The sequence below is a fragment of the Cheilinus undulatus genome, linkage group 17, assembly GCF_018320785.1.
Source record: "Cheilinus undulatus linkage group 17, ASM1832078v1, whole genome shotgun sequence".
In the NCBI taxonomy this organism is placed as follows: Eukaryota; Metazoa; Chordata; class Actinopteri; order Labriformes; family Labridae; genus Cheilinus; species Cheilinus undulatus.
Genome location: NC_054881.1, coordinates 14,747,934 through 14,772,495, shown reverse-complemented (window position 1 = coordinate 14,772,495; position 24,562 = coordinate 14,747,934). Strand labels below are relative to the sequence as shown.

General features: G+C 39.3%; 1 protein-coding gene across 10 annotated transcripts in view; it reads left to right on the top strand.

The window, feature by feature from the left end:
- Window positions 1–24,562, top strand: part of add1 (adducin 1 (alpha)) — a 58,132-nt gene that overhangs the window by 6,823 nt on the left and 26,747 nt on the right. For all 10 annotated transcript variants that reach the window (XR_005993195.1, XM_041810895.1, XM_041810901.1 and 7 more), the window contains exons 2-9: window positions 17,430–17,638; window positions 17,949–18,111; window positions 18,413–18,564; window positions 20,062–20,142; window positions 20,267–20,416; window positions 20,508–20,651; window positions 21,620–21,718; window positions 22,080–22,253. Coding sequence is in view for 9 of the 10 variants with exons in the window: in XM_041810895.1 (XP_041666829.1) it covers window positions 17,444–17,638; window positions 17,949–18,111; window positions 18,413–18,564; window positions 20,062–20,142; window positions 20,267–20,416; window positions 20,508–20,651; window positions 21,620–21,718; window positions 22,080–22,253 (1,158 nt within the window). In the remaining variant the exon portion in view is untranslated. The remainder of the gene's footprint in view (window positions 1–17,429; window positions 17,639–17,948; window positions 18,112–18,412; window positions 18,565–20,061; window positions 20,143–20,266; window positions 20,417–20,507; window positions 20,652–21,619; window positions 21,719–22,079; window positions 22,254–24,562) is intronic.

Here is a 24,562-nt window from a genome sequence, read left to right as displayed (position 1 = left end):
CATCAGGATCACATGACTGCTGATAGTAGTTTGTTTATGAGCCGCCCTCTTTATTAAGAACCAGGTTTGAGCACTGTCACAGGTACATAACTATACATTACTGCAGGCAGGGCCGGTTTCAATATAGGACCCCATGACATCACCGGTCTTGATGGAGAATAACCCCGAGAAGTTCATCTCAGTACAGTCTGTTGTTAGCTGATATCACTGCCTTCATTGAAAGTTAACAGCCAGTGACATGCTGTGTTTTTGTACATTGTGAGGTTAAATTTCTTAATCTAACAGCTACGGCGGCTTAAAGGTCATTAAAAGTATCAAACCAGTGAGATTTGTGCCAGAAAACAGTAAATTTAATCTCAAACTTCTGTCTCTCTACTCTGGCACAGAGCCAGGCAGCTGCACTCTGATCAGAAACATTTCTTTAAACTTGAGAGGATCCGATTTCTAGTGAGTGGGCGTGGCCTCCGCTCATTCAGCAGACACGCCCACACCATCCTAGAGCAGATCCTACTGCCTCATTTTTCATGTTTTGAAGCTTAATTTTATTAACTTAGAGATGTTTTTCTTGACTGAAATTTGTCCTGCTGGTTCATAACACAGTGGTCTGTCATATAACAAACTTAAAATAAGGATTTTTTTTTTAATCACTATACAGGGGCTTTAAGTACATTTTCAGCATGTTTTGCTGTGTAATAGTGCCTGCTGACAGCAAAGTCATGCCAACACATCTCTATTTATTCAGGTTTCAAGATGTTGTGAGCAGTATTTTGATTTATGTTATATTGATGGACCAAACAGATTAATATATGGACTGAGAAAAGGTACTCTGATAGCAAAGAATTAACATCATTTGCATCCTTATTGTTAAAGAAGCGCTGATGTGTGAATATGTTGCACATGGACCAAAGAATATATTCACATGTTGTTAAAACCGATGTTTGTGGAATGATGGTGCTGCTGAGGTAGATAATGATGCCAGCTGAGGCATAAATAACTTAAAAAGTAGCTTCAGGATCTGCTTTTTCTTGCCTTCTGTATTTCTGTGATGTGGTTTCAGCTGTAAGGTCAGCTCTTGTATTGCCGCCTCTTCATTTTATTAAACACCGCTTTAGTTAGCCTGCTGTCAGCTCACGTTAGTAATAACACTACAACTTCACTATGTTCGTCAATTACTGGCGGGTTCACGGGACTGTACAGAGTACTGTGCTAAAATGTCATCTAATGCATTCCCACCAGTCAGAGCAGTTAGGCTCTACATGCACGAAAAACAGTTGTTGGAGGATTCTTGCTCCTCAGTAATGACAGGCATCCAGCTCACAGATATAGAGGGCCTTTCCTGAGTGACTGTGAACTGTACACCAACACATACACACATGAAAACTTCAACAGAAAGACCAGCAGGATACTGACACTGTCTTTTTAACACCATAATGGTCTTTTCCTTGCCTGTAGTGTGACTGACATAAATTTGGAACAAACTTAATGGATCTTTGTAGAGCTTAGTCATGCTGACTAAGAAGGTTTTAGTTCAAGCTTCACTCACACTAAAGAAAGCTTAAACTGAAGTAAGTTTTGGGTTAAAAAATGTATCTCTAAAGTCATGTTCTAGCAAGTTTAAACATTAATGAAGTCAGTTACAAAAACGAAACCCGATCAGCATTTTCATTTTCTAGTGCATGAATGAACTCTGTCCTGTTGGCACAAAAGTACAAGACTGAATTAAAGAGAGCTCTTTGCCTTTAAAAGTTCACTGTCCTGCAACTTAACTACCATGTACATTGATTGCCATAGATAAACTGGTAGACTTTTGCAGTTCTTTAATAATGCAGTGGAGTATCTCTCCTTTAAAATGTCTGGGTGTGTAAAGGCATTGTGTCGTGCTGCTGATCGCCGAGAGATAACAGAGAACTTTATGGCTGTATTTGAGTTTTATTATGCCTTTCTATGAGCAGAAGCAGGAGGCATTATGTTTTCAGATTCCTGTGAACGCAGTATTTCAAGAAAGTTTTCTTCAAACTTTGCACAAATGTCGACTCTGACTCAACAATGAACTGATTACATTTTAGGGACCATAGTCAGAGTTAACCCTTTTTGCAATTGGTCCTGTGTTTCCATCTTTAGCTCACTAATATTTTGAAGCAGATTTGAAACACTTGACTGTCACAGTTAGGAATGCAAATGTCCCCTCTAGTTCCTCACACATACAATAATGCACTGTTTGAATGGGCTGCCTGATTCATCATCAACATTATTCAGTTGCTTGGAAACGCTTGGATGCATACAGATTGAAGGATTTCCATGCCTACAGTGAAATATTGGCCTGAGCTGCCAGATGTATCAGTGGCCCTCTGTACTAAAGAGAATATATGAAAGCGTGACGCTTGTCCTGCAGCCAGAGCTGGTTCATCACTGGTTGTGCTTCATTCAACATTAAATGTTTGTGACACTGTTTCTGCAGGCTGATGTCAACTTTATGTTGTCTTTTAGTGATGAAAAAAGGGATTATCCAATTTTAAGGATTATGGTGCCTGCCTTTATCTGTGGTTTTAGTGTACAACTCTGCTTTCGTAGGTGTACAATGATACCAGAATATAAAAATTGAAATCAAATGAGTAAAAAGCAACTAATCCTGATACTTGCTGAGAAGCACAGCAACAAAAATCGAGGTCCTAGGCAATTGATTTCCACTAATTTCTAGTTTCAGTATCAAAATGTTGCCAACATGTTTCTGTACAATTTGGACAGTTTGCATGAGTTTACCTTTAATTTTTGAAATATTAATTTCTCTCCTATGAATGAAAGCCAACAGCTGTGGGAGCCATAGGATGGCATACATCCATAAATTAGGTTGAATTATATTTGGCAGTGAGTTAATTTCAGACATCTTCTCAAAGTCTTGGGAAGTTGACTCATTAAGTTGACAGGAAATTCAGCATTATTTAACCTTTTATAGCTACCTTATCATGTGCAGCCATATTTGGTATCACGAAGTTTCAATGAAAGTACCATATCAAATGTTTTGGCAAACCTTAGTCCCTCATCCAAACATTTAGTTCTGCCTTAAATTTTACTAAAGGAATGATAGAAAACCAAGGCCCATTGCTTTAATTAATGGTATGGATGTTTGTTTTTTTCACAAAGGAATCAAATTAGGCTTGAGGTGTGAATACATTAAATATGTTTTAAATATTTAAAAAATCTGAATGTTCTTCTTGTTTATCTTTCATTTATACATACATGCAATTCAAAGCTGTTTTTAATCAGTAAAATATCTTACAAGCAATAGAACAAACTGAAAAATAAACAAAGCGAACAGCAAAACAGAAAAAGATGAATTAACCTGCCCTAAAACAACTGAACTGATCAAGAAAAAAGTATATTCGGAAAGTAATAATTACTACCAAAACAAAACTCTGAAAGAAGACCAAAATATCCCAAAATTAACCTAGAGTGCTTTTTTTTACAAGATTAAAATACATGATTTGCAGCCCATGACTGTTTACTTATTATATCTACTTTTCTAAGTGAGTCTGAGAAAAAAAACAGAGAGAAAATGTTTGATCATTGGACTGTTAATTAAAGCAAAGCTTTATTTCATGGCACAGGTTAGTTTTGATTTCAGGGCCTTTTGTTTGGGACCAAAAAAAGACCTATTACTGTATTTTTCCAGTTCTGAAAGAATCAGGAAGCGGGACTTCCTCTAGGCCACCGCTGATTGGTCAGTTGGTGTGATGTCACATGGAATGTTATGACATTCCGTGGCTTTGATGTCACAGATCAATGCCATGTAATGTTATAACACCAACGAACATTCCACTGGATATTCATTGTGATAATTTCAGAGTCAGAGGTGATTTCACTCAGACAGAGCTTTGAAATAAGCAAGTCAGCTGTTCACAATTTATTCTGATACAATCTCTAAACCAGATTATCAGAATTTACCCATTTTTCATCATTTAGATAACATTTACATTTGAGATGCAAAATTTTGAGATGAGAGGCACACGCCAACGGGACTTTGTCATTGTGGACGAAGTCTCCGATGAAGAGATGAGTGAGGGCCAGAAGACCAAACCACAAGTCTGGCTCAGCGTGGAGGAGGAGGAGAAGATTTTGATGGCCACCAATAAGAAGGGAAATAAGAAGAAAAAGAAGAAGAAGGCCCAGAAAATGGAGGTTAAGTCTGGAGAAGACAGGGTGTTGGAGGATGAGATCTCAGCCCCAGCATTAAACGACGACCTCCATGTAATAATGGCTCCACATCAGAACAAGGAGCAGGAGACGCTGGCTGCTGACCTCGAGCTTGAACGGGAGAAGAATCAGCTTCTCCAGGAAGAAAAGGACAGCCTTCAGGTTTCATTGGATGAAGTCGACCAAAGGTCAACCTTCAACCTTCAGTGGCAACTGGAAAAGGAAGTCCAGAATACCCAGGACAGGACGATGGACGGTCAGAGAGTCATCAAAGCCTTGAGGGCAAAGCAGACAGCTCTCCGTAAAAACATGACCAAAAAGATCCGCACCCTGAAGCGAAATTTAGCAGGTAGGGAGCGGAAACGTTTGAGTCAGGTGAAAGAGCTGAAGAGTCGGCTCAGCCTCCAGGACCGTCTTCATAAGGAGGATCAGAAGAAGCTGGAACGAGAAAAGAACAACCTTCTCCAGCGGGAAAGGGAGGTGTTTTTAACGGATCTCATGCTGGAGCAAGAGATGAACCAGCTTCTTCAGAGAGAGCGAGACCAGTTGGCTGCTGATCTCAAGCAGGAAAGGGAGCAGAACCAGCGACTCCAACATGAACGGGAGAAGTCTGCTGCTGATCTAACGCTGGAAAGGGAGCAGAACCAGCAACTCCGACGTGAACGGGAGAGGTTTGCTGCTGATCTAGCGCAGGAAAGGGAGCAGAACCAGCAACTCCGACGTGAACGGGAGAGGTTTGCTGCTGATCTAGCGCTGGAAAGGGAGCAGAACCAGCAACTCCGACATGAACAGGAGAAGTTTGCTGCTGATCTAGCGCAGGAAAGAGAGAAAACCAGCTGTTTTCAAAAGGATCAGGGGAACCTCCAAGTTTCATACCAAGAACTCAGTCAGAAGTATGAAACAGATGTTGCCGCTGTCCAACATCAGGCCGATATCCATCTCACTGATGTGAGGAGGATTATCGAGACTTATGAGGACAGGGCAACGGAGGACCAGAAAGTGATCATGAAATTGAAGGCTGATCAGGAAAAGATGGTTGATGAGATGGACACCCTGAGAGAAAGATCAGAGAAGAAAGAGAATCATCTTCTCAAAGAGGTGGAGGCACTAAAAAATCAGGTTAGTGGCCAAAGCCTTCTCCTCAAAGAGATAGAGGAGCTAAGAGAGGAGCAAAGAATCAGCCAGGAGAAGTTTGCTGCTGATCTCCAGCAGGAAAAAGACCAGAACAAGCTTCTCCTGGAGGAACAGGGCAGGATCATCATGATGAATGAAGAACTGGGCCGAAAGTATGATGAAGAGGTTGCAGCTGCCCGACATGAGATGAGCATTCTCCGAAAACAACTTGAGGAGAAAGTTCAGGCTGATGAAGAGCGGAAAGCAGCCGTGGCCCTGGTGGTGGAACAGCAGGCTTCCTTTAGAAAGATGGCGGAGGACATGGACTTCTTGAAGGGAAAGATCCTGCAGGAGGAGACCTACTCCAAAACCATCGAGGAACTTAAAGCTCAGCTCACACTCCAGTCCTCTATCAATCTTGAGCTCTCCACAGCACTCAAGGTTGAGAGAGAGAAACACATGGAGCTGCAAGAGACTGAGCCAACCCAGCTGGAAAGGTCTGTCCCCCATGGAACTGCACAACAGATCCAGGAAGTTGCTGAAGACCCAGCAGGCTCCAGCTGGTCTGCATGCTTCAAAATGCTTGGACAATGCAGACCAGCAGGCTCCAGCTGGTCTTCATGCTTCAGAATGTTTGGACACACCATCGGACAGGGGACACGAGACGGTTGGAAGAAAAAGGAGGAGCCTAAGTCTTCTTCTTCGCCTTCTGATACCTCCTGAGCCACCCCCTAAACTCCAACTCCTTGAGGGTTTTCCCCGGGTGCTCCGGTTTGCCCTTCCATTTAATGGAAAAAAAAAAAAAATAAAAAAAGATAAAAATTAATCAAAATCGGTTCGAGCTTCTGAGATGTCAATAGCAGTACAAATAAATATAGCAATATGTATTTAGGTAGGCTTTGATGGCCTCTTTCCCTTTATAGATGAAATAATTATTCAAAAAACAGTGTTTGTTTGATCTGAAACATTTAAGTTTAAAGTCAAGATTTTTAAAGGAGGTATGTCAATGGTGTTGTCACATTAGCAGTACTTTAAACTCCAATGTAATAGTGAAATACAAATAATAAAACACACTGATTTGGAGAGTATGCAGCAAAAACAGAAGTCCTGGGACCCCAATATTAGCTGAAATATTGTCTTTAATAAACTTCTGCATATGTCATCATTTAGGCTGAATGATTTGTGACCAAGTGTTGCACATTGTTTGCTACTTTGGTGGCAGAATTTTGTCAAATATATGAAAAGCAGTTGTACAAGTAATAGTGTGACTAATACAGTATGTTTTCTTTTTAAAGCTCAAGTACTGTTTGATCCTGCTAATAATTACAATAAAGTAGATTTATCATTTCAAAAATGGTATTAAAAAGTACTGAAGCGCATATTAAAGTAAGTTTTGAGTAAAATATCTACAACACTGATGACAAATAGGCCTCATTCATCAATATACCATCATGATTTTTCTTAAATTTGTTCTCAGAAAGTTGCCAGGAGAAACCGCTAAATTGTTCTCATGTTCTTAGAAGGATAATAGCCATGCACTCATAAGCTGAAAGCTTGTGCACATGCAAACTAATCAGCACAGAGAAATTCCTCTTTCTATCATTTACACCTATGTGAGTGCCTTTAAATATGTTACAGACATATATCACCTGTTCAAACAGTGCTATCATCAGAACAAGAAATCACATTTGGTGGAAACCTAAATTAGTCTAATAACTGATGCTGTTGAATGATGAAATTTATTTAAATACATGTGCGTGAAGGTAGGTTTTCATTGTTTTAAATAAGCTAAATCATCATTAAAAAAAATCCTACTAACATGCCAAGTTTATATTCAGAATTGTACATTTTTCAGTTCAGATCAAACATTGCATGGTCAAATAAAAATCTGACAATATGAAGGTCTTGCATTGCATTTGTTATTTAGTAATATAAAAGTGCGGAATTGATAAAAATTTAAGTTTATACAACTGAAAATCATGTTATTTTGCTTCTTAATTTGATATTTGAGTGCTGATAAAAGGCACAATTAATACTTTTACTGTCAAATGTTTCTAAGAGTGACTTTGAGTGTTCTTTTCAGTAGTCTTATTATTCAAGTATGCTCACAACATGATGAAGGAGTGCTGGAGTTCTTGCTAAATACAACTATAAAATACCAATATGTGGCACACAGACCTGTTTGTCAGCCTCTACATTCTCTATGGTGTGTTGTAAAGATGCACCAATGATAAAATCAGGGCCCATGCTGATACCAATGTTTAGAATAACAAATTAACTGATTTAATTCAGTTCAATTTGACTTAATTTATAAGTTATACATTGCAAATTGCAAAAATAAAACAACCCCTTTTTAAGCTACACCCATTGCTGATCTAAGCCCCACCAGTTTCTTCCCTAACCTCCACCCTCTCCAATAGTATGGCAGACAAATTAAATTAATAAGGTCCTTAATATCAGTAAATATCCATTCCTGATAAGAAAATTGATAAGAAAACAGTTATCATTGGTGGCCATTTTGAAAAATGGCTGCCATGGGCGCCATGTTGAAAGTTCGAGATGCCTCCATATCCACATCTTTTGGGAATGCCTTTGGCTATAACTGTACCAAATTTCATGCTTGTATCACAAAATGAACAATTGGTATGGGATAATGTTAAGCTGCGCTACTAAATTGATTTTCACGCTTTTAACCCTCTAAATGCCAGTTTAATTACATAATGCCACTTCTTTTTTAATACAAAAATTATTTATTTTCTATTTGATAAATGCAAACTGGATTTTTTTTTGCAGGGACAATCAGTCCAGATCACTGATTTTGATAGATTATCACTTTAAAAAATGACTGCTTTTTTCATCTACACAGTGGGAAATTTTGCCAACAGAGAGTGGATGCTGAAATTCCAAAATTCATTAAAAAATGAACATCTTTGTCAAATATCCTCATCTCAGTGCAATAACTGCCAAAATGAGAGCAAAAAATACATTTAAAAGGCCCTAAAAGGGTTAAAGGCGGGCAGTATTTTCCATTGCCTTTCATAAAGCCTGATGAAAGATGAACCAGATTCTGATAGTCAGTGTTAAAAATTCCCAAATATTTCCAGGGTGTTACACGAGTTCCAGCTTAAGGCACACCCATAGTCCTAGTTAATTTAGACAAACTACTTTCCAATAAACATTATTTAGTTAACTTAATATGTGCAGCAGTAAAGCCAGGGTGATTCTTGGGGTTAGCCTTTAGGGAGAGAAGTTGTCAGAGTTTCCATTTATAAAATAACTTGATGATGAGATTATTTTGTCTCTCTTGCAGAACTTCGTCATGAAAAAAGCAGCACTCTTTGGCTGTTTGTCCTGATGTTCTGTAGCGATGACTCATACCTTTACTGATGCACTATGACATTTCCAGAGGTACCAAGCAAATCCTTTTACAATGTAGGCCAAGTCTGCCCACCCCTGCATATTATTGGTTGGTCCAGAAATATAGAAGCAGATTTTAAAAAATGATAAATCCATGCAGACTTGTCTCTGCTCCTCTGAATGTTTTCATTCTGATGTAAAATGACTTTGAGGGTGTGTGTCCTGTGACATGGACTCCCTTGCAGCGTGATGTAGGCCTACAGCTGCTCTTACATAACACCGATCTGTGAAAGGCTGTCCTGTGTTTCCATGGTAATGTGCTTGGTTTCCATGGCGATTGCACTCTCAACAGGAGTGGAGGCTATAGCCGAACCCCTGCACCTCCATATCTGAGGAGAGATAAGAAGTTCAGATGGGGAGGGAGGGAGCTCGTGGTTGTGACATGACAACATTGTGCATGGATGGAGACACTTCCTGCATCGACAGCTTTGTCTCGTTGCTTCACTGTCTAATAGAGATAAACAGCTCTGGGGATGGTGTCTGTTACTGCACAGCCGGAGTAGTTCAGCTGATGTTTGTGGTCGGGCAGAGTGCAGCAGGCAATTTGATGCTTAAACAAATGCTTCTTAAGAAAGCAGCGCAATTTACTTGATTTACTGTAGCATTACTAGTATTATTTTTAATGCACATTGCAACATAAAGAGTACTCTGACATTAAGATGATTACATAGTTTGAAAATAACAGATAATATTTAAAGCTACTGAAGCTATTTCTGCATATCTCCTTTCTTTTGCTGCTCGCCTTTTCTCTTCTAGTTTAAAAAAATACCCTTGGTTCAGTCACCCTGTATATCCAGGTGTGAACAGATTTTTTGGTCATGTTCACTGCAGTGCAGGAGGAGACTGATGGCAGCGTTGAGATCCTCCTAAGGATCAGATTACAAATTTTCCTGCAGTGCTTTAGTGCAGTGGTTCCCAAACCTTTTTGGTTAATGTATTCCCTTTGAAATGCTTTTTAAGCCAAGCACCCCCGATGGAGACGAGATATTTTTGGAGAAAAAAAAACATAAAAGATACAAAGCGGCTCTGGGTTTTTAGTGTCTGACCTGCCTAAGCCTGGCTTACATTAGAAGATTCTTAACAAGATTAAGATTTTGTGCACATTTTCTCCCAAATCACGTATTTTTTCAGTGTCATGTTAGCAGAAAATATTCCTTTAGCCTTCTGCTGTTTATTGCAAGAAAAATAAAACCCACATTCATGAAAAAGCCACTCCAGTTCTTTCTCTCAGACAGATTTTATTGTCTTCTTACTGAGTCTCAAGAACAGCATGAATGTTTTCTCCTTCAGGGATTTGTCTCTTAAATTTCGTTGTGTCATCATCAGCAGACATGTAGCCACTAGCAGCATGATCAACAACTGCCTGCAAATGTAGTATGACCAAGTCAGAGTGAAGTGAATAAGATCAGACTAACAGTCCAGAGGCATTAAGAACACCAGTCTGTAAATCACACTGACATGAGCTGCAGAGATGACAGCCTTCTGTGAGACACACCAACTCAGGGGTGTCCAAACCTTTATCACTGTGGGCCATATACAGGAAAATACAAGAATGACAGATCTGCTTTAAATATGTCACCTTTAGTTTATTAGTGTTAGTTAAACTAATCCAGTGGTTCCCAAAGTGGGCTGTGGGCCCCCCCAGGGGGATGCAGGGTCATAACGGGGGGTGCAGCAAGGCCAGGCTAAGCAGCACCAGCTGGTGACTTCCGATCTGTAGAAGAGGAAAGGTTTATTGAAGTCTCCTCAGATTCAACGATATTATTGCAGTTAAAGTCCAAGAAATTGTCAGCATTTTGGATTGGAGTGGAAAAGGAGTAGTGATAGCTCGGCACGAGAGCCTTTGCCAGATTTTTTCCTTTGCAACATCCTGTGTGAGGATGTAGCAAAGGCTGTTGCCGCTTCAATACAAAATCAATCCATAGCTGGACTGCACCCATTAACTGCACCCAAGATGCAAAAAGATCTGTAGCATAGATAAGCCCACAGTTGTCTCTGAAATTATCGCAGAACTGGGTGTATACATCTTAAAGATGTTCATTATGTTTTCATTTTCAGGGGGGAATTGTTCTAACCTTGCAAAGCAGATGGATACTCCTGTTTCCTTGTTTTTTCACTGGCAAATCCATCTTGCAAAGCTCCCATCTTAACCATTTGGGCCTGGTTAGAAAGTGACAGGACCAATCAGCGACAAGGGCCAGTACTTTCAGGTGCAGCAGAGTCCTGACGTAAACAAGCAGCAGCAAGAGCTGGTGCAGTTATGGAGGAAGAGATTAGCCTACATTGCAGCTTCCGTTAACAGCTCACAAGGCAAATATGTAGCGAGCCATTGTCAAGAATATAGAGTGGCATACTGCATCAAGTTTAAGATTATCAGGGTAGTATGCTTTAAATATCGGACCTTGAGACAAAGCAAGTACTAAGGCAAAAATGCTTAATTTGTGCTGTTCTTTTCCTACTGTAATCCTTTTTTCTTGGTTGTCAAAATGTTTGTTTACAGAAGTACAGTGTAGAAACTGAGGGTGCATTCACACCAGAGCTGTTTGGTCCGTTTTCCTGAATAGTCTGGTTCATTTGGAGTGGTGTGAAAGCTCACGCGAACTCTGGTGTGGACCAAACAAGCGGACTCTGGTCAGCTTGAAAACAGGGGGTCTCAGTTCGCTTCAAAAGGAACTCTGGTGCGGTTCGCTTGAGTTGTGAAAGCAAAGCGGACCAACTTGTGAACCAAAGGCATAAGGTGGCACAAATCGTAATAATTTACGGATTTATATATGTGATTTCATGCACTTAAATACATGTCAGTACCTCGCTTGACGTCTGTGTAGCCATAGCAACACATCATAGTCTCTCGCTCACACGCTCACTCACCTTTTTCTTTTGTACCGATTTGTCTCATTTTAAGAACGAGATGCTGGACAGCTCGATGCTTCACTGACTGCTCATAATGCCCCAAAACAAAAGCAGAAATCCCATCATAAATTCTGTGTTTTTTCATTGTTTATGTGGAAAAAAGGACTGGCAGAAGGAGATAGATTTATGGTTTGGTCTTTTTCTACGTCTCCTTTTCTTCTTCGCTACTCTTTGTTTGGAACAACAGCACCACAGTCCTATGGTTTGGTTTGTTTGACCAAAGGTAATGTGAGTGCGAACCAAACCATAGGAAAGTGCAACAAAGTTGCGATTTCCATTCCAAAACGGACCGAGTCCCTCGGACTATCAGGTGTGATAATGAACTAAGAAGTAAAGTAGAGTAAGGTACAAGTTCATGTTCTAAAGCAGGCAATATTTTAATGTTTTTTTTTTTGCGGCCAATGGCAAATTACCTTGGCCACAATTTGCCCATGGGCTGTAGTTTGGACTGTATCATTTTCTGTAGCATCACAAACAAACTGATGTTACTTTCAAAGTTTATTTTGAAGCATTTATGTGGAAGGGTCGTGTTTACTTGTTGACTTTCCATTATCTAACTAGTCTGTGTGCGTTTTTGAATGCAGCGTACTGAAATAAAGCTGTATCAATAACAGGCGGGGGACTGGGGCTCTCTGTGTCTTTAATGAGAGCATTTGGCACCAGAGCTAATAGCTGATGCCCTTTTTTCTTCTGTCAATAACTGAAGTCCTGCTGTAATCAGTTAGAGAGTTCTTCTGAAGGGTGAGCAGAGGCAGACAGCAGCTTGTTTTTCTCATCTTCTCTCTTATGTAACTGAAATTAAAAACCATTTCAATGATTAAAGGAAAACAGCAGTGGGGATTTAGTTTAAGGAAGGCAGGTCAGGATGGGGATACAAAGACACCTGTTTCTACTGCCTCCTCTTTGGACATTATTTGGAGTTTCTTTGGATACAAAAGGCGTAAGGATTATTAAAGCTTACTTTTCATTTTACTCTCATGTCAAGGTTCCCCACATTTCCACTACTCTACTCTTTAATGCTACAATAAATGACACAATATCTGTCGCTTAATTGATTGGAAGTAAATGGTACCAAATCTTTTAAAATAGCTCAAAAGATTCAGTAATATTTTAACCAAAAGGTGCTGCAAGTGAGAGGGAGGTTGTGATCCCTTCAACTTCACAGATCGGCATATAGTGTCCTTTCATAACTCTTTTACAAAGATACAACAGTTACTTTTTGCCTCTTACAGGCAGACAGCAGAGGAAGTGACATCTGTATCAGCATCAAAACAGTGCAAGTGTTTTGGTGCAATTGTTTAGCAATTTTTGGTAATGAAATGCAAAAATGTATGCAATATTGGGAGCCTAGGACATCTAGTTTGTGGCTGTGGCTTTAAATCATTCAGCACTGAAATCTTGTTTTGTCTCTTACTAACACACATCAGCCTTCAAAAACCAAACTCTAGTATTGAATTTAATTCATTTCTAAACTCAGTTACATAAATTTGGATTTTTAGGGTCCAGTTTTCTAATTTGCTGTGTATTACACAGTAAAATAAACTGAGTTGAACTTACCCAGAAAAGATGTGGAAACTCGTTGCGTCAAAAATAAAAAGTAAACTACACTTGACTTTCAAATAACCTGTTTATTTTAGATGAGCAGCAGTTAGAGTAACTTAGTATTTCTGTGTAATAAATGCTGATGCTAATGTAATTATTTTAAGTGTGCCATACTAGTTGGAAATTATTTGACATACTTTATTTATTATGTCAAATTTTAGAGATTTAAATGTTGATTTGAGTTTGCTGTACTTGAGCAAAATAATCTATTTTGAGTGTGCAATACCTCTAATTCAGTATTTTTTTTTGTGCAATGTAAACCCTGATATGTTTGTAGAACTCAGTTTATTATAGGTAACAGATTACCTTAAAAAATCAAGAAGTACCTGCTGAAAAATAGTGTTTTTTTTTTTATGACGAATTAAGTTACAATTCCGCCTAAAGTAGGCGAAGTTAAGTATGGTTAATACCTGACGAGGTGCCAGATTATCAGGGATTTATAGACGACATGGAGGCGCACAGTGTTTTTTTGTTTTATGTTATGTTATCTTAAAATAATTTGTATAAGTTAGAACAGGAGGGAAGTGAGTTTTTTTTTTGTGACACCTCTCAGAGTTGAGGTGAGCCTAGAAACAAGGTGTACGTGGGATATAGGAGCTAAGACCGTTTTATGTTACTGGTCTTAAACCTGGAGTCTGTCATTATATTTACGTCAGTTAAGTGACGGTTGATGCCGGTCCGTAGGCTCCTTAGGCTGGTGGCGCTGTACTCCCTGCTCAGAAAATATGACAGCGTCAGGTTGCTATGGTTATTCCTATCGTCTAACAGCAGCTGCAAATTAATTTTTAACTGTGTAATGATTTTTTTTACCAGAACTACTTGTGAAGTTCGAACGGTGTCCCTATATCAGAAGTTCATGGACACCACTGGAATTGTTAGAGCCAATAAGAATTGAGTATTCACCAAGACCATGGTATAAGCTACCATATCTAACAATGGCTGTTAGCAACACACTGAACCAGTGGCTGATGTTTCATCAAGTTCGGCATCCAACATTCGATAACATCAACATTAACATTAATAAAACACTTTCAGTTCATGTTTTTATTTTTACAAAGGTAAAAGGGCTTTTTAAGATTCTCTGTGGTGTTGTTGTTTAAACACATGAAAGGTAATATTTACAAAGTTTAACCAGTGAGCTTGAATACTTTAACCTTTGGGTTTTTTTCCAGCTCTCCCTTTGAAACGTTGCCATGCAGTGATCATTACTCTTTCTTTCATCTAGGGTGAAATGGACCAAACATTGTTAGACTAGAAATAGTCAAACTGCATGAACTCAACACATTAACCTTGATTAAAGCAGGTGACCTGACATCTGTGAAAAATATCTAGTTTGATGTTTGGAAAACCTCCAGGAGCCGAATAAAGGCAACCAGAGACAGAGAGAGACTGTCAGCGCTCAGTGTGATACTGGATGCTTTCGGTTTGCTCTGCAGTTGTCATGGTGGTTTTGGCTGAACATTTGTATTGATGTGGACTAATGGTCTGCATCACTTTCTGCCAGAGTTCCCCTCCCTCCCTATTACCCATGCATGGTTGCATGCACAGACATTTCCCTCTGCTCAGAAGTGGGTGTGTGTCCTACAGAGTCAGGGGCCTAAGAAATCGGCGCTGTGACAGACAGGCAGAGGCTATTTATGCTCGCATAGAGCCAGCCAGCTGGATGGATCTATAGGAAATCTGTCTGTAGTCCCCCAAAGTCTCTAATCTCTAATGCATTATGAAGTCAGAGCTGTGTTAGTTATTCAGGTGAAATTAAACAATATAACTCAGGGATGCATGATATTATTGAAATAACATTTAGATCTGCAGGTAACAGCTTGAAGAGTTAATTATTTGGACAGGTGGATATGAAAAGTTGTGCCCTGAATTGCAGCCAGAATTTCAGCCATAAATATTGGCAGAGAAAGAGCAAAGACAATTACTATTAGAAAGTCAGAAGAAAAATATGAGTATTCTTAGCTTGATGCAAACACATAATGGAAATTGCCTCTAACAGGCTAACAGATTCAGCATTGATACATGCTAGTTTCAACTTAAGAAACAATTTTACTTAAGAGTACTAAGTTAAATAGGTTGCTTACGTGGACATTTATAACAAAAGTGAGCAAAGTACGATTGTTTCCCAAGTAAAAATGAGTGAAATTAGTTTCTTTTTTCAGTAGTATCACAGGGTATTGCTGCTGTTTTATTATTTTCTTGCAGTAGTTGTCTAATTCAAACCAGGCCCGGTTAAAGTAATGATAAAATATAGTTTTTAAATAAGATTAAAGTCCCATTTTTATTTTTTTGAGAAACAATGACTGAGTATTTGTAAAACATTGCATGTCCTGTGCCACCTTATGAGGTGAGCTTAACGTTTGTGGAGTTTTAGGCAGCACTTTGTATGTATCAGTATTAGGGTCGACCATTTATTGGCCTGGCAGATTGTTGATGCTGATATTTGGGATTTGGCTGATCATCGGTTTCATCATTTTATTTTACAGATAAGCAATAAAACTGATTAATCAAAAGGTGCTCTGCTTTGGCGACACTGCAAGGTGTGTCTTCCCCTCTGGCTTTGCCAACAGTCTTACCAAATATCCTGCATACAACACAATCTGATTGGCTAAATGTCACGAGCACCAGCCAACCAGCGCTTCAGTGTAGGCCACTGACCCAGTGAACGTATAAAATCACTTCCTCTTTTCCTGCTGCTGCTCATGCTGGGGCTAAATTGTTTATTTTCCTTCATTATTTTTTAATAGTTTGTGATCATTATTTTACTTTTACAATATTAAGTACATAAATGCATGTCAGTTCAAGATATCAACTACTGGTCTTATGAATTGCTAATAATAGGCATTGGCCATGAAGAACTGATATTTTTCCAGCCCTGATCAGTAATATGACTATAACAAGTTTGTGAAATTTTTGATATCAGATATCAGCAAAAATCTCCATGCATCCTATATGACTTGGTAAATGGACTTGATCTTGTATAGCACTTTTCTAGTCTTCTGACTACTCAAAGTGCTGTATTTAATCCTATTCAAATGCATCCATTCTGTACCCATTTACACGGGAGTGTAATGGGTTTTGCCCAAGGACACACTGACATGTGACTGTGGGAGCTTGGGATCAAACCCCCAACCCTCTGACTGTGAGATGACCGACTCTACCTACTGAGCCCGCACCATCGTATATAGAGCAATGTATGTCCCAGACTTACAAAAAACATTTCTAGGAGTTTAAAAGTCAAACAGTCGATGCCTTTTTTAATTGCATAGCAACAGAAATATAAGTCCTAGGCATGCATTTTTGTTCTACACACTGTCTGAATTGCACAAAAACATTGGCAATGATGAGGTTCTAAAACATTTCATTCCTCTCTCTTACACATCTGTGTTGTGGAAGAGATGTACCATTTAAGGCTTACTTTACGTTATAGTGTTAAAAAATATAAATCATTTTTAACACTGTATGGAAAATTTAGGAAATTATAGCCAATATTTTACAACTTACAATCTCCAGTGGTATTTTCTTTTGGCTCTTGTAGGAACAGATTTTTTCTCTTTACTTTATTCAGCACAGCCTTGACAGCTGAGTGGTGTTGTGATTCCAGGAAACACATTGTGAAAATCAATGAAAACCGCTCCAAGCTTGGAAGAGTGGTCACGTCATCTGGACAGGAAATAGAGGAGAATGTGTTCGTGTGATTGGCTGCTGTTTAGTTCAATGACTGGCGATGTCCATTTCCCCTTTCTTTCTTTTCCTTTGTCAGCAGGAGCTTAATTGTTTGACTTTAGACAATTGTTTTGTTGATTTCTTCAATATTTGGACTTCTACATGTTTAGGAAAAATGAGGGTTACGTTATTTTATCTAAATTTAAGGATAATTGTGGGCTTTTTCATGCCCTAATTAGAATAAGAGGGCAGCTGATGGAGTCAGAAACAGGATGAGAGGTTAGGGATGACGTGGCATGCCTTGAGGGCTACGATCTCTGTACATAGGACATACATAGAGCTGGATAGGTGCTCTATATTTGCTCCTTATAAATAGTGGACAAAAACAACCAAACACAGAAAACCCTACCACTTAAAGATAAGTCCTACAAAAACATGTCAGTCATATGTATGTGGGGCAGCAATGTAAGTGAAGTCAAATTGAAATGATTGAAATGTGGGCTATCATCTCTATGTTCTTCTTTCTGCAGGAGCCCAAGCCAGCATGAACGGCGAGTCAGGTGCCGGAGTGGTGACGGCCCCCCCTCCCACCACAGCCCCCCACAAGGAGCGGTACTTTGACCGGGTGGATGAGAGCAGCCCAGAGTATCAGAGGGAGAGAAACATGGCCCCAGACCTGCGGCAGGACTTCAACATGATGGAGCAGAGGAAGAGGGTCTCCATGATACTACAGAGCCCTGTCAGTGCTATAGACACACTGAATAAGTTCATTTATGTCATCAGATCCAGCAGCAAACATCACATTTACTGTAGATGAATGCACAGTATAATGACCAGCTGTTAAACATGTGAATGGGCCTTACTTTTGTGTGAATACAGCAGGCCTCGTAGCATCACATGATGGATCCAGTTTGTTAAGGCTCATTTATGCTCTACATTTCAGAACACAGTAGTATAAAAGTCCTGTAGATGTGTTGTGGGTAAAAAGGTGAACTGTCCAGGAAGGATGTCCTTACACTGTCTTTGCATCTGCTTGATTTGACCTGCAGGCGTTCTGCGATGAGCTTGAGACAATGATCCAGGATCAGCTGAAGAAGGGGAAGACGCCTACCAGCCTGCTGGCCCTGCAGCAGATCGCAGACTTCATGACCACCAGCATGCCTTCCATGTACCCGGCTGCTCCACAAGGTGGCATGGCAGCGCTCAACATGAGTAAGCAGAACAAGTGATTGTGACTTTTTGACCCCGTCTGTGATATGTCTGCGCTCACGATGAGTAATGCAGCATCTGTGGTTGTTAACTCCTGACAGAGAGGCCATTATGATTTTTATGGGCTGAATACATCAATATGTGTTTTTACTTCAGTGAACAGGGAAGCTTTTTCTAAAAATGAAGCACTATGTCTCATAATTATTACCCTGCAAGTATCTTTTTCTTCCTGTCAGTATTTTATTACAAGTTTTTACAATGTTTCTTATACTCTCATCTGTCTGACTCACTCCTTCTCTCTCAGGTTTGGGTATGGTGACTCCTGTGAATGATCTGCGTGGTTCAGACTCAATTTCCTACGACAAGGGCGAGAAGCTGCTCCGCTGCAAGCTGGCTGCCTTTTATCGGCTTGCTGACCTGTTTGGCTGGTCTGAGCTCATCTACAACCACCTCACAGTAAGACAGGCTTCCTCCGTCATGTTTCAACCCACCTCGTGAACTCAGTTTGTCTTTAAGCTATTCATGAAAGATAGAAGCTTCACTGTGACTTTTTATATACCCATCATTTGATTGGTAAGTTTAAGTCTTAAAGACATTCTGTCAAAGTTGGAAAGAAGAATTTGGGCAATGAGGAAAGACAATAAGCAAAGCTGAATGAGATGGGTGCATTGTTGTATTGAAAAGTACCTAATTGTGAAAGAAAAACAAGTATAAAGTCATATTTTTGACCCTTAGGGGAGAGAATGAGAGAAAGCTGCGGTGGTTGATCAACAGAGCAAGCACCATACAGAAGAATATCTCTCTCTCAGCACAATTTACGATTTCAAGTGATTTTTCCTCCTGCTTAATTATACAACACTTACATGAGGAGTAGAGACAAAAACAGATATTTTCCAATGTTATATTATTTGCAGGAGGCAATCTCATGTGGATAGAAATGAAAAATGTTTAAATGTTAAGCAGATATACTATGTATGCTGCCCAGTTAAACCTGTGAAGGAAATGTCAGAGAATCATCTCTGCTCTTTGCTGCACACCCCCTCAAATTCACATGTCTGTTAATGTGTGTAAGAAAAAGAGAGAGGTGCTCAAATGATCCTTAAGTTTTCCATTCTGATGATGTTTCCATCTAGTTTGCTTGAAATCAACTGGACAAAGCCCAAAGGGAGAGGCAGAGGAAATTTAAGAGAAAATCTACATTTAAATTTCTCAAAATCTGTATTTTCCATAAATACAGTGAATTGACAATGGTGATTTATCACCTAGGTCTTGTTTGGAGCTAGTATGTCTTATTAGTTTGTGTGATCAGGAGAGGATTTTTTGTTTGCATGGCATCCAAAGCGCCCCTTCTTTGCTCCATAGAGGTGAAAAACAATGGCCTCAGGAAGTACAAAACTTTATAGAGATCCATCACATTTTTTATTTTTCTTAAGCATTTACATAATTATCCGTGCATCCTTGGGTGAACTGCAAACAGGAACTGCTAATAGTTCATTTGGCTTCCTCTTAATTGGGCCACTGAACCAAAATGTAAACATAATGAGCTAACAAAAGGAGCTCAGCCATGCAGCAGCATACAGTGGAGTGTCTCAGACAAAGCCTGGGAGGGTTTTGTTGGGGCAAAGTTTTCTCTGCTTTGTCCTCAGGGTGATCTGACCGTGTCAGCCTGTAAGAATCCCTGCACTCAAACAGAGCAAGTCTCCAAAAACTCAAACCAAACAGCTCAGAGGGCTGTGCGAGCTACAAAATTAAATGTTTGCATTGCTTTGTGAGTAGTAAATTTGTTTAAGAATGCCAGCAGTATTTTTGTGAAAGTGTTTTCAAATAAGTTGAACTATAGAGAAACAATTTTGAACCCGTCAGAGATATATTATTTATTGGTATGACTCCGTTGGAGCTGATTGTCATGTGACACTGTTAAGTAATGAAACTGTCTTCTTGTTTTTGTTTTAGGTCAGGGTGAACTCAGACGAGGAGCGCTTCTTAATTGTCCCCTTTGGGCTCCTGTACAGTGAAGTCACTGCTTCCAGCCTGGTGAGAATCTGTGCTTGTGCCTATCAAAACTGCAGCTGCTTTCAGTCAGAGAGGGAAAACATTTCATTTTTATTTACAAGTTCTTGTGTTTAATTAAACCTTTGTCGTCTTCCCGGCTCTCTAGGTGAAGATCAACCTTCAGGGTGAGATTGTGGACCGGGGCAGCACTAATCTTGGAGTCAACCAGGCCGGCTTCACTCTGCACTCAGCCATCTACGCCGCACGGCCTGACGTGAAATGTATTGTACATATACACACACCTGCAGGGGCTGCGGTAAGAGACTCAAAGGTGTAAACAAATACAAACACGGACTAGTCCCAGTCTTGTGTCACATGCCATGTGGTCTGTGTTTGTTTGGCCGCAGGTGTCGGCCATGAAATGCGGCCTGTTGCCGATCTCCCCTGAGGCTCTGTCGCTTGGGGAGGTCTCCTATCACGACTATCACGGTATTCTGGTGGATAATGAAGAAAGAACGCTCATACAGAAGAACCTCGGGGCAAACAGCAAGGTAAGAACACCCCATCTTTAATAGACGAAAGAAGCGTTGCTTCAGGATTTCAATTCTGGAATGATTCACATTTTACTGTGTGATTTCATCATTTAACATCAAGCCATTTTTTGTAGTTATTTTGCTTGAGGAAAACTAGAGGACAAAGTTTGATGATGTTTGTGCTATTCTTGGTTATTTGAGTAGTTATTCATGCTTTTATTTTGATAGTCAGTAGTTGTGCACTTAGGTGAAATGTACCTAGATGAGCTGGAAGTGGGAAAGGTGTATGGTTTTTGCTACTTATGAGATCAGAACATAGACAACAGTGTGTGAGTAAGATGGATTTGTTGAATAAAGGCAAAAGAAATTATTTTTATTTACCTAGATATTAACATTTTTAAACCTGCAACTCTCCATGCCACAGTGGTATGGTGAGTTTTTTTTAATTGACAATAACAAAATTAGTGACTTAATGTTGAATTGCCACTTAAGATGAATCATTTCATTTTCAAGGGGCTCCAACACAAAACAGAAATTTAATGAATGTGTTGTTTCTCTCTGTACTGAGATTATGCTGAATCATGACTTGCACCAAACCCAAATTTTTGTGTAGCATTTCAGCCCTACATAGAGCACTGATAAGTTTGATCGGAACATCTTGGTAAAAATCTGGTGAGGCTTTCTGTAAATCACATAGAGAGGAATTGGCAGTAGAAATAAAACAAATGTATCTTTCTCTTCTGAAATGTGAAACAGTTGATGGAGCGATAATCAACTGAAATCAACTTTATCAACGGCAGACGTAATGTGTGCTTTAAAGGAAAGCAGATTGTCACTGCAGTCAATTCAAAAAGGTTTCATTTAAAAAAAGATGATCTGACAGTCTGAGATGTCTCAAAAATAGGAAGATATTAAAAGTTTCAAAAAAGTTACAAGTGGTTTTTACGATTGTATGAACAGTTGTGTTATTGCTTTGTCTTTTCTAGGTGCTCATCCTCAGAAACCACGGTTTGGTGTCTGTTGGAGAAACAGTGGAAGAAGCTTTTTATTACATCCACAATCTTGTTACTGCCTGTGAAATCCAGGTAGGTGAAAAATGTTTTCAACTGAAATTTCATGCCAAGACAATTTAAATCAATTAAATCAAAAAGCTTAAGAACTATCACTCTAACTTTAACCCCGTACTGAATCACACTTTTTTATTTTTGGCTGTTTTTGGCCCCATACGTTTGTCTGCATTTCTCATAACTAATGTCCTTGTCTTCTTGTGTCTCCACATTTTTATATCTGTTCATCTTTCTTCATGTTAATGTGTGGGTCTCTGTGTTATGTTGGATGTTTGCTGCGTGTGAATGTCTTCATGTCCACATTTTCTGTTTCTTTTCTGTATCCTGGATCCTGTCTGTGCTTTGTCTGTCTCTGCCTACCCCCCAAAATTTCTTCCAGGTGCGAACACTGGCCAGCGCTGGAGGGCCCGACAATCTGGTGATGCTGGACCCGGGGAAATACAAGGCGCGCCCGCGGGTGCCAGAGCCGGCTGGGGACGGCTCAGCCACACATCCAAAGTGGCAAGTCGGGGAGCAGGAGTTTGAGGCTCTCATGAGAATGCTTGACAACCTGGTGAGAAGAAAGATATGAGGGAAAATTAACTGATGCTTTTGCTAGGGAGTGGGACGACATTAGAAATGAAAAAAATCTGTTTTTAGAAAGGCAAGTTTATTTAAGAAGCACATTTCAACAGCCAAAGTTTTCATGAGTCATCAGGCTCATCATCACAAAAGAGAGCGTCTAAAAGGTTTAAAACAAGGCATTTAAAGCCAAAAGAAGATTAAAAAAACCCAGCTTGAAGTAGAAGCTGAAATATAAGAAGAAAACTAGATAGTGTGCAAGTCAAAGTTTGTGTTTAATAACTAAAATGCTGGTTAAAGTAAATGTATTAAAATGTTAATATCAAACACATTAGATACTGTGGTTAATCAGACTCTACCATGATTTTAAATACTTAAAATATGCCACATAGAAGTGCAAATAAAGCATTAAGCAGGCTGCTTTCCACTCCACGTCCATGTGTGCCTATTTTACAACTTTACAGATGTAAACACGGACCACTGAGACAACTACGTTGGAACTTTTCTAGAATTTTTTAAATTTGTGTATCCATGTTAAAGTCATATGGTTGATTTTTTTCCAAAAATAACCAACAAGCTATGTTGTCTGGATTCATCACATTCATTAATGCATCAACATTAAAAGCCCTTTTAAAATAATTGAAATAATGATCCCTAGTGCTTTTGGCTGCTGTGTTTTACATTGTTTTGGAAAGCGGGTGAACAAAAAAAAATTTGAAGTATTCCTACATATCAGAAATAAGAAAATGGAGTTTTTTTTACTGTCTACAGTGTTGTGAAAAAGTATTTCCTCCCTTGGTAAGTTTCTTATTTTTTGCATATTTGTCAAACAAATTTTAATATTATACAAATATAACCCAAGTACAAATAAACGTTATATTTGAATGATATTTAAAAGATTAAATTTGTTATGGGAAAAAGCACCCAAACCTACATGGCCCTATGTGGAAAAGTAACACCTCCCTTGTTAAATCAGTGAAATAAATCATTGAATGATGAGTTCAGTTCTCTAACCACATCCAGCCCTGATTACTGCCAGACCTGCTTAATCCAGAAATCCCCTAAATAGAACTTGTCAGACAAAGAGAAGTTGGCTAAAAGATCTCAAAAATCAGCGCAGCATGCTGTCATCTAAAGAAATTCAAGAACAGATGAGAAACAAAGTCATTGACATCTGTCGGCCTGGAAAGGGTTACAAAGCCATTTCTAAGACTTTGGGACTCCAGCAAACCACAGTGAGAGCCATTATCCACAAAGGGGGAAACTTAGGACAGTGGTGAGCCTTTCCAGGAGTGGCCAGACTACCAAAATTAATTCAAGAGTGCATCGATGACTCATCCAGGAAGTCCCAAAAGAACCCAGAACATCATCTAAAGACCTGCAGGTCTCTCATGTCTCAGTTAAGGTCAGTGTTCATGAATCAGCAATAAGAAAGAGACTAGGCAAAAATTGCATCAATAGTTCCGAGGCCAAAACCACTGTTGACCAGAACGAACAGAAAGGCTCACCTCACATTTACCAAAAACATCTTGATGATCACCACGACTTTTGGCAAAATATTGCCAAATTGTGGACTGACAAGACAAAAGTTGAACTTTTTGGAAGGTGTGCATCCTGTTACATCTGGAGTCTGGAGCTGCTTTGCTGCTTTAAGGCCTGGACGACTTGTTGTGATTGATGGAACCATGAGTTCTCCTCTCTAAGTGAAAATACTGAAGCAGAATGTCTGGCCATTAGTTTGTGACCTCAAGCTCAGGTGCACTTTGGTGATAAAGAAGGACAATGATCCAGAAACATACCAGCAAGTCCACCTCTGAATTTCTTAAAAAAGACAGTATGTAGGGTTTGGAGTGGCCAAGTCAAAGTCTGAACTTAAATCTGATTGAGATGCCTGTAAACAGGCTGTTCATGCTTGAAAACCCTCCAACGTGGCTGAATTAAAACCATTCCAAAGAAGAGTTGGCCAAAATTCCTCTACAGTGATATGACAGACTTATTGCCCATTATCACAAACGCTTGGTTGCAGTTTTTGCCATCCAAGGGTGGTATTAGGTATAGGGGGCAATTACCTTTTCACATAGGGCCAGGTAGGTTTGGATGGCTTTTTCCCCTCAATAAATGAAATCAAACCAGCACGTAGTGTTTACTCTGGTTATCATTGCCTAATAGTAAAAGTTATTTGATTTGAAACATTTAAGTGTAATAAATATGCATAAAAGAAAAATACAGATACATTCTACAATACTGTAATTTAAGTTGTTTTTTTTTTCTTTAAAATGTCATACTACCAAAGTTTCCACT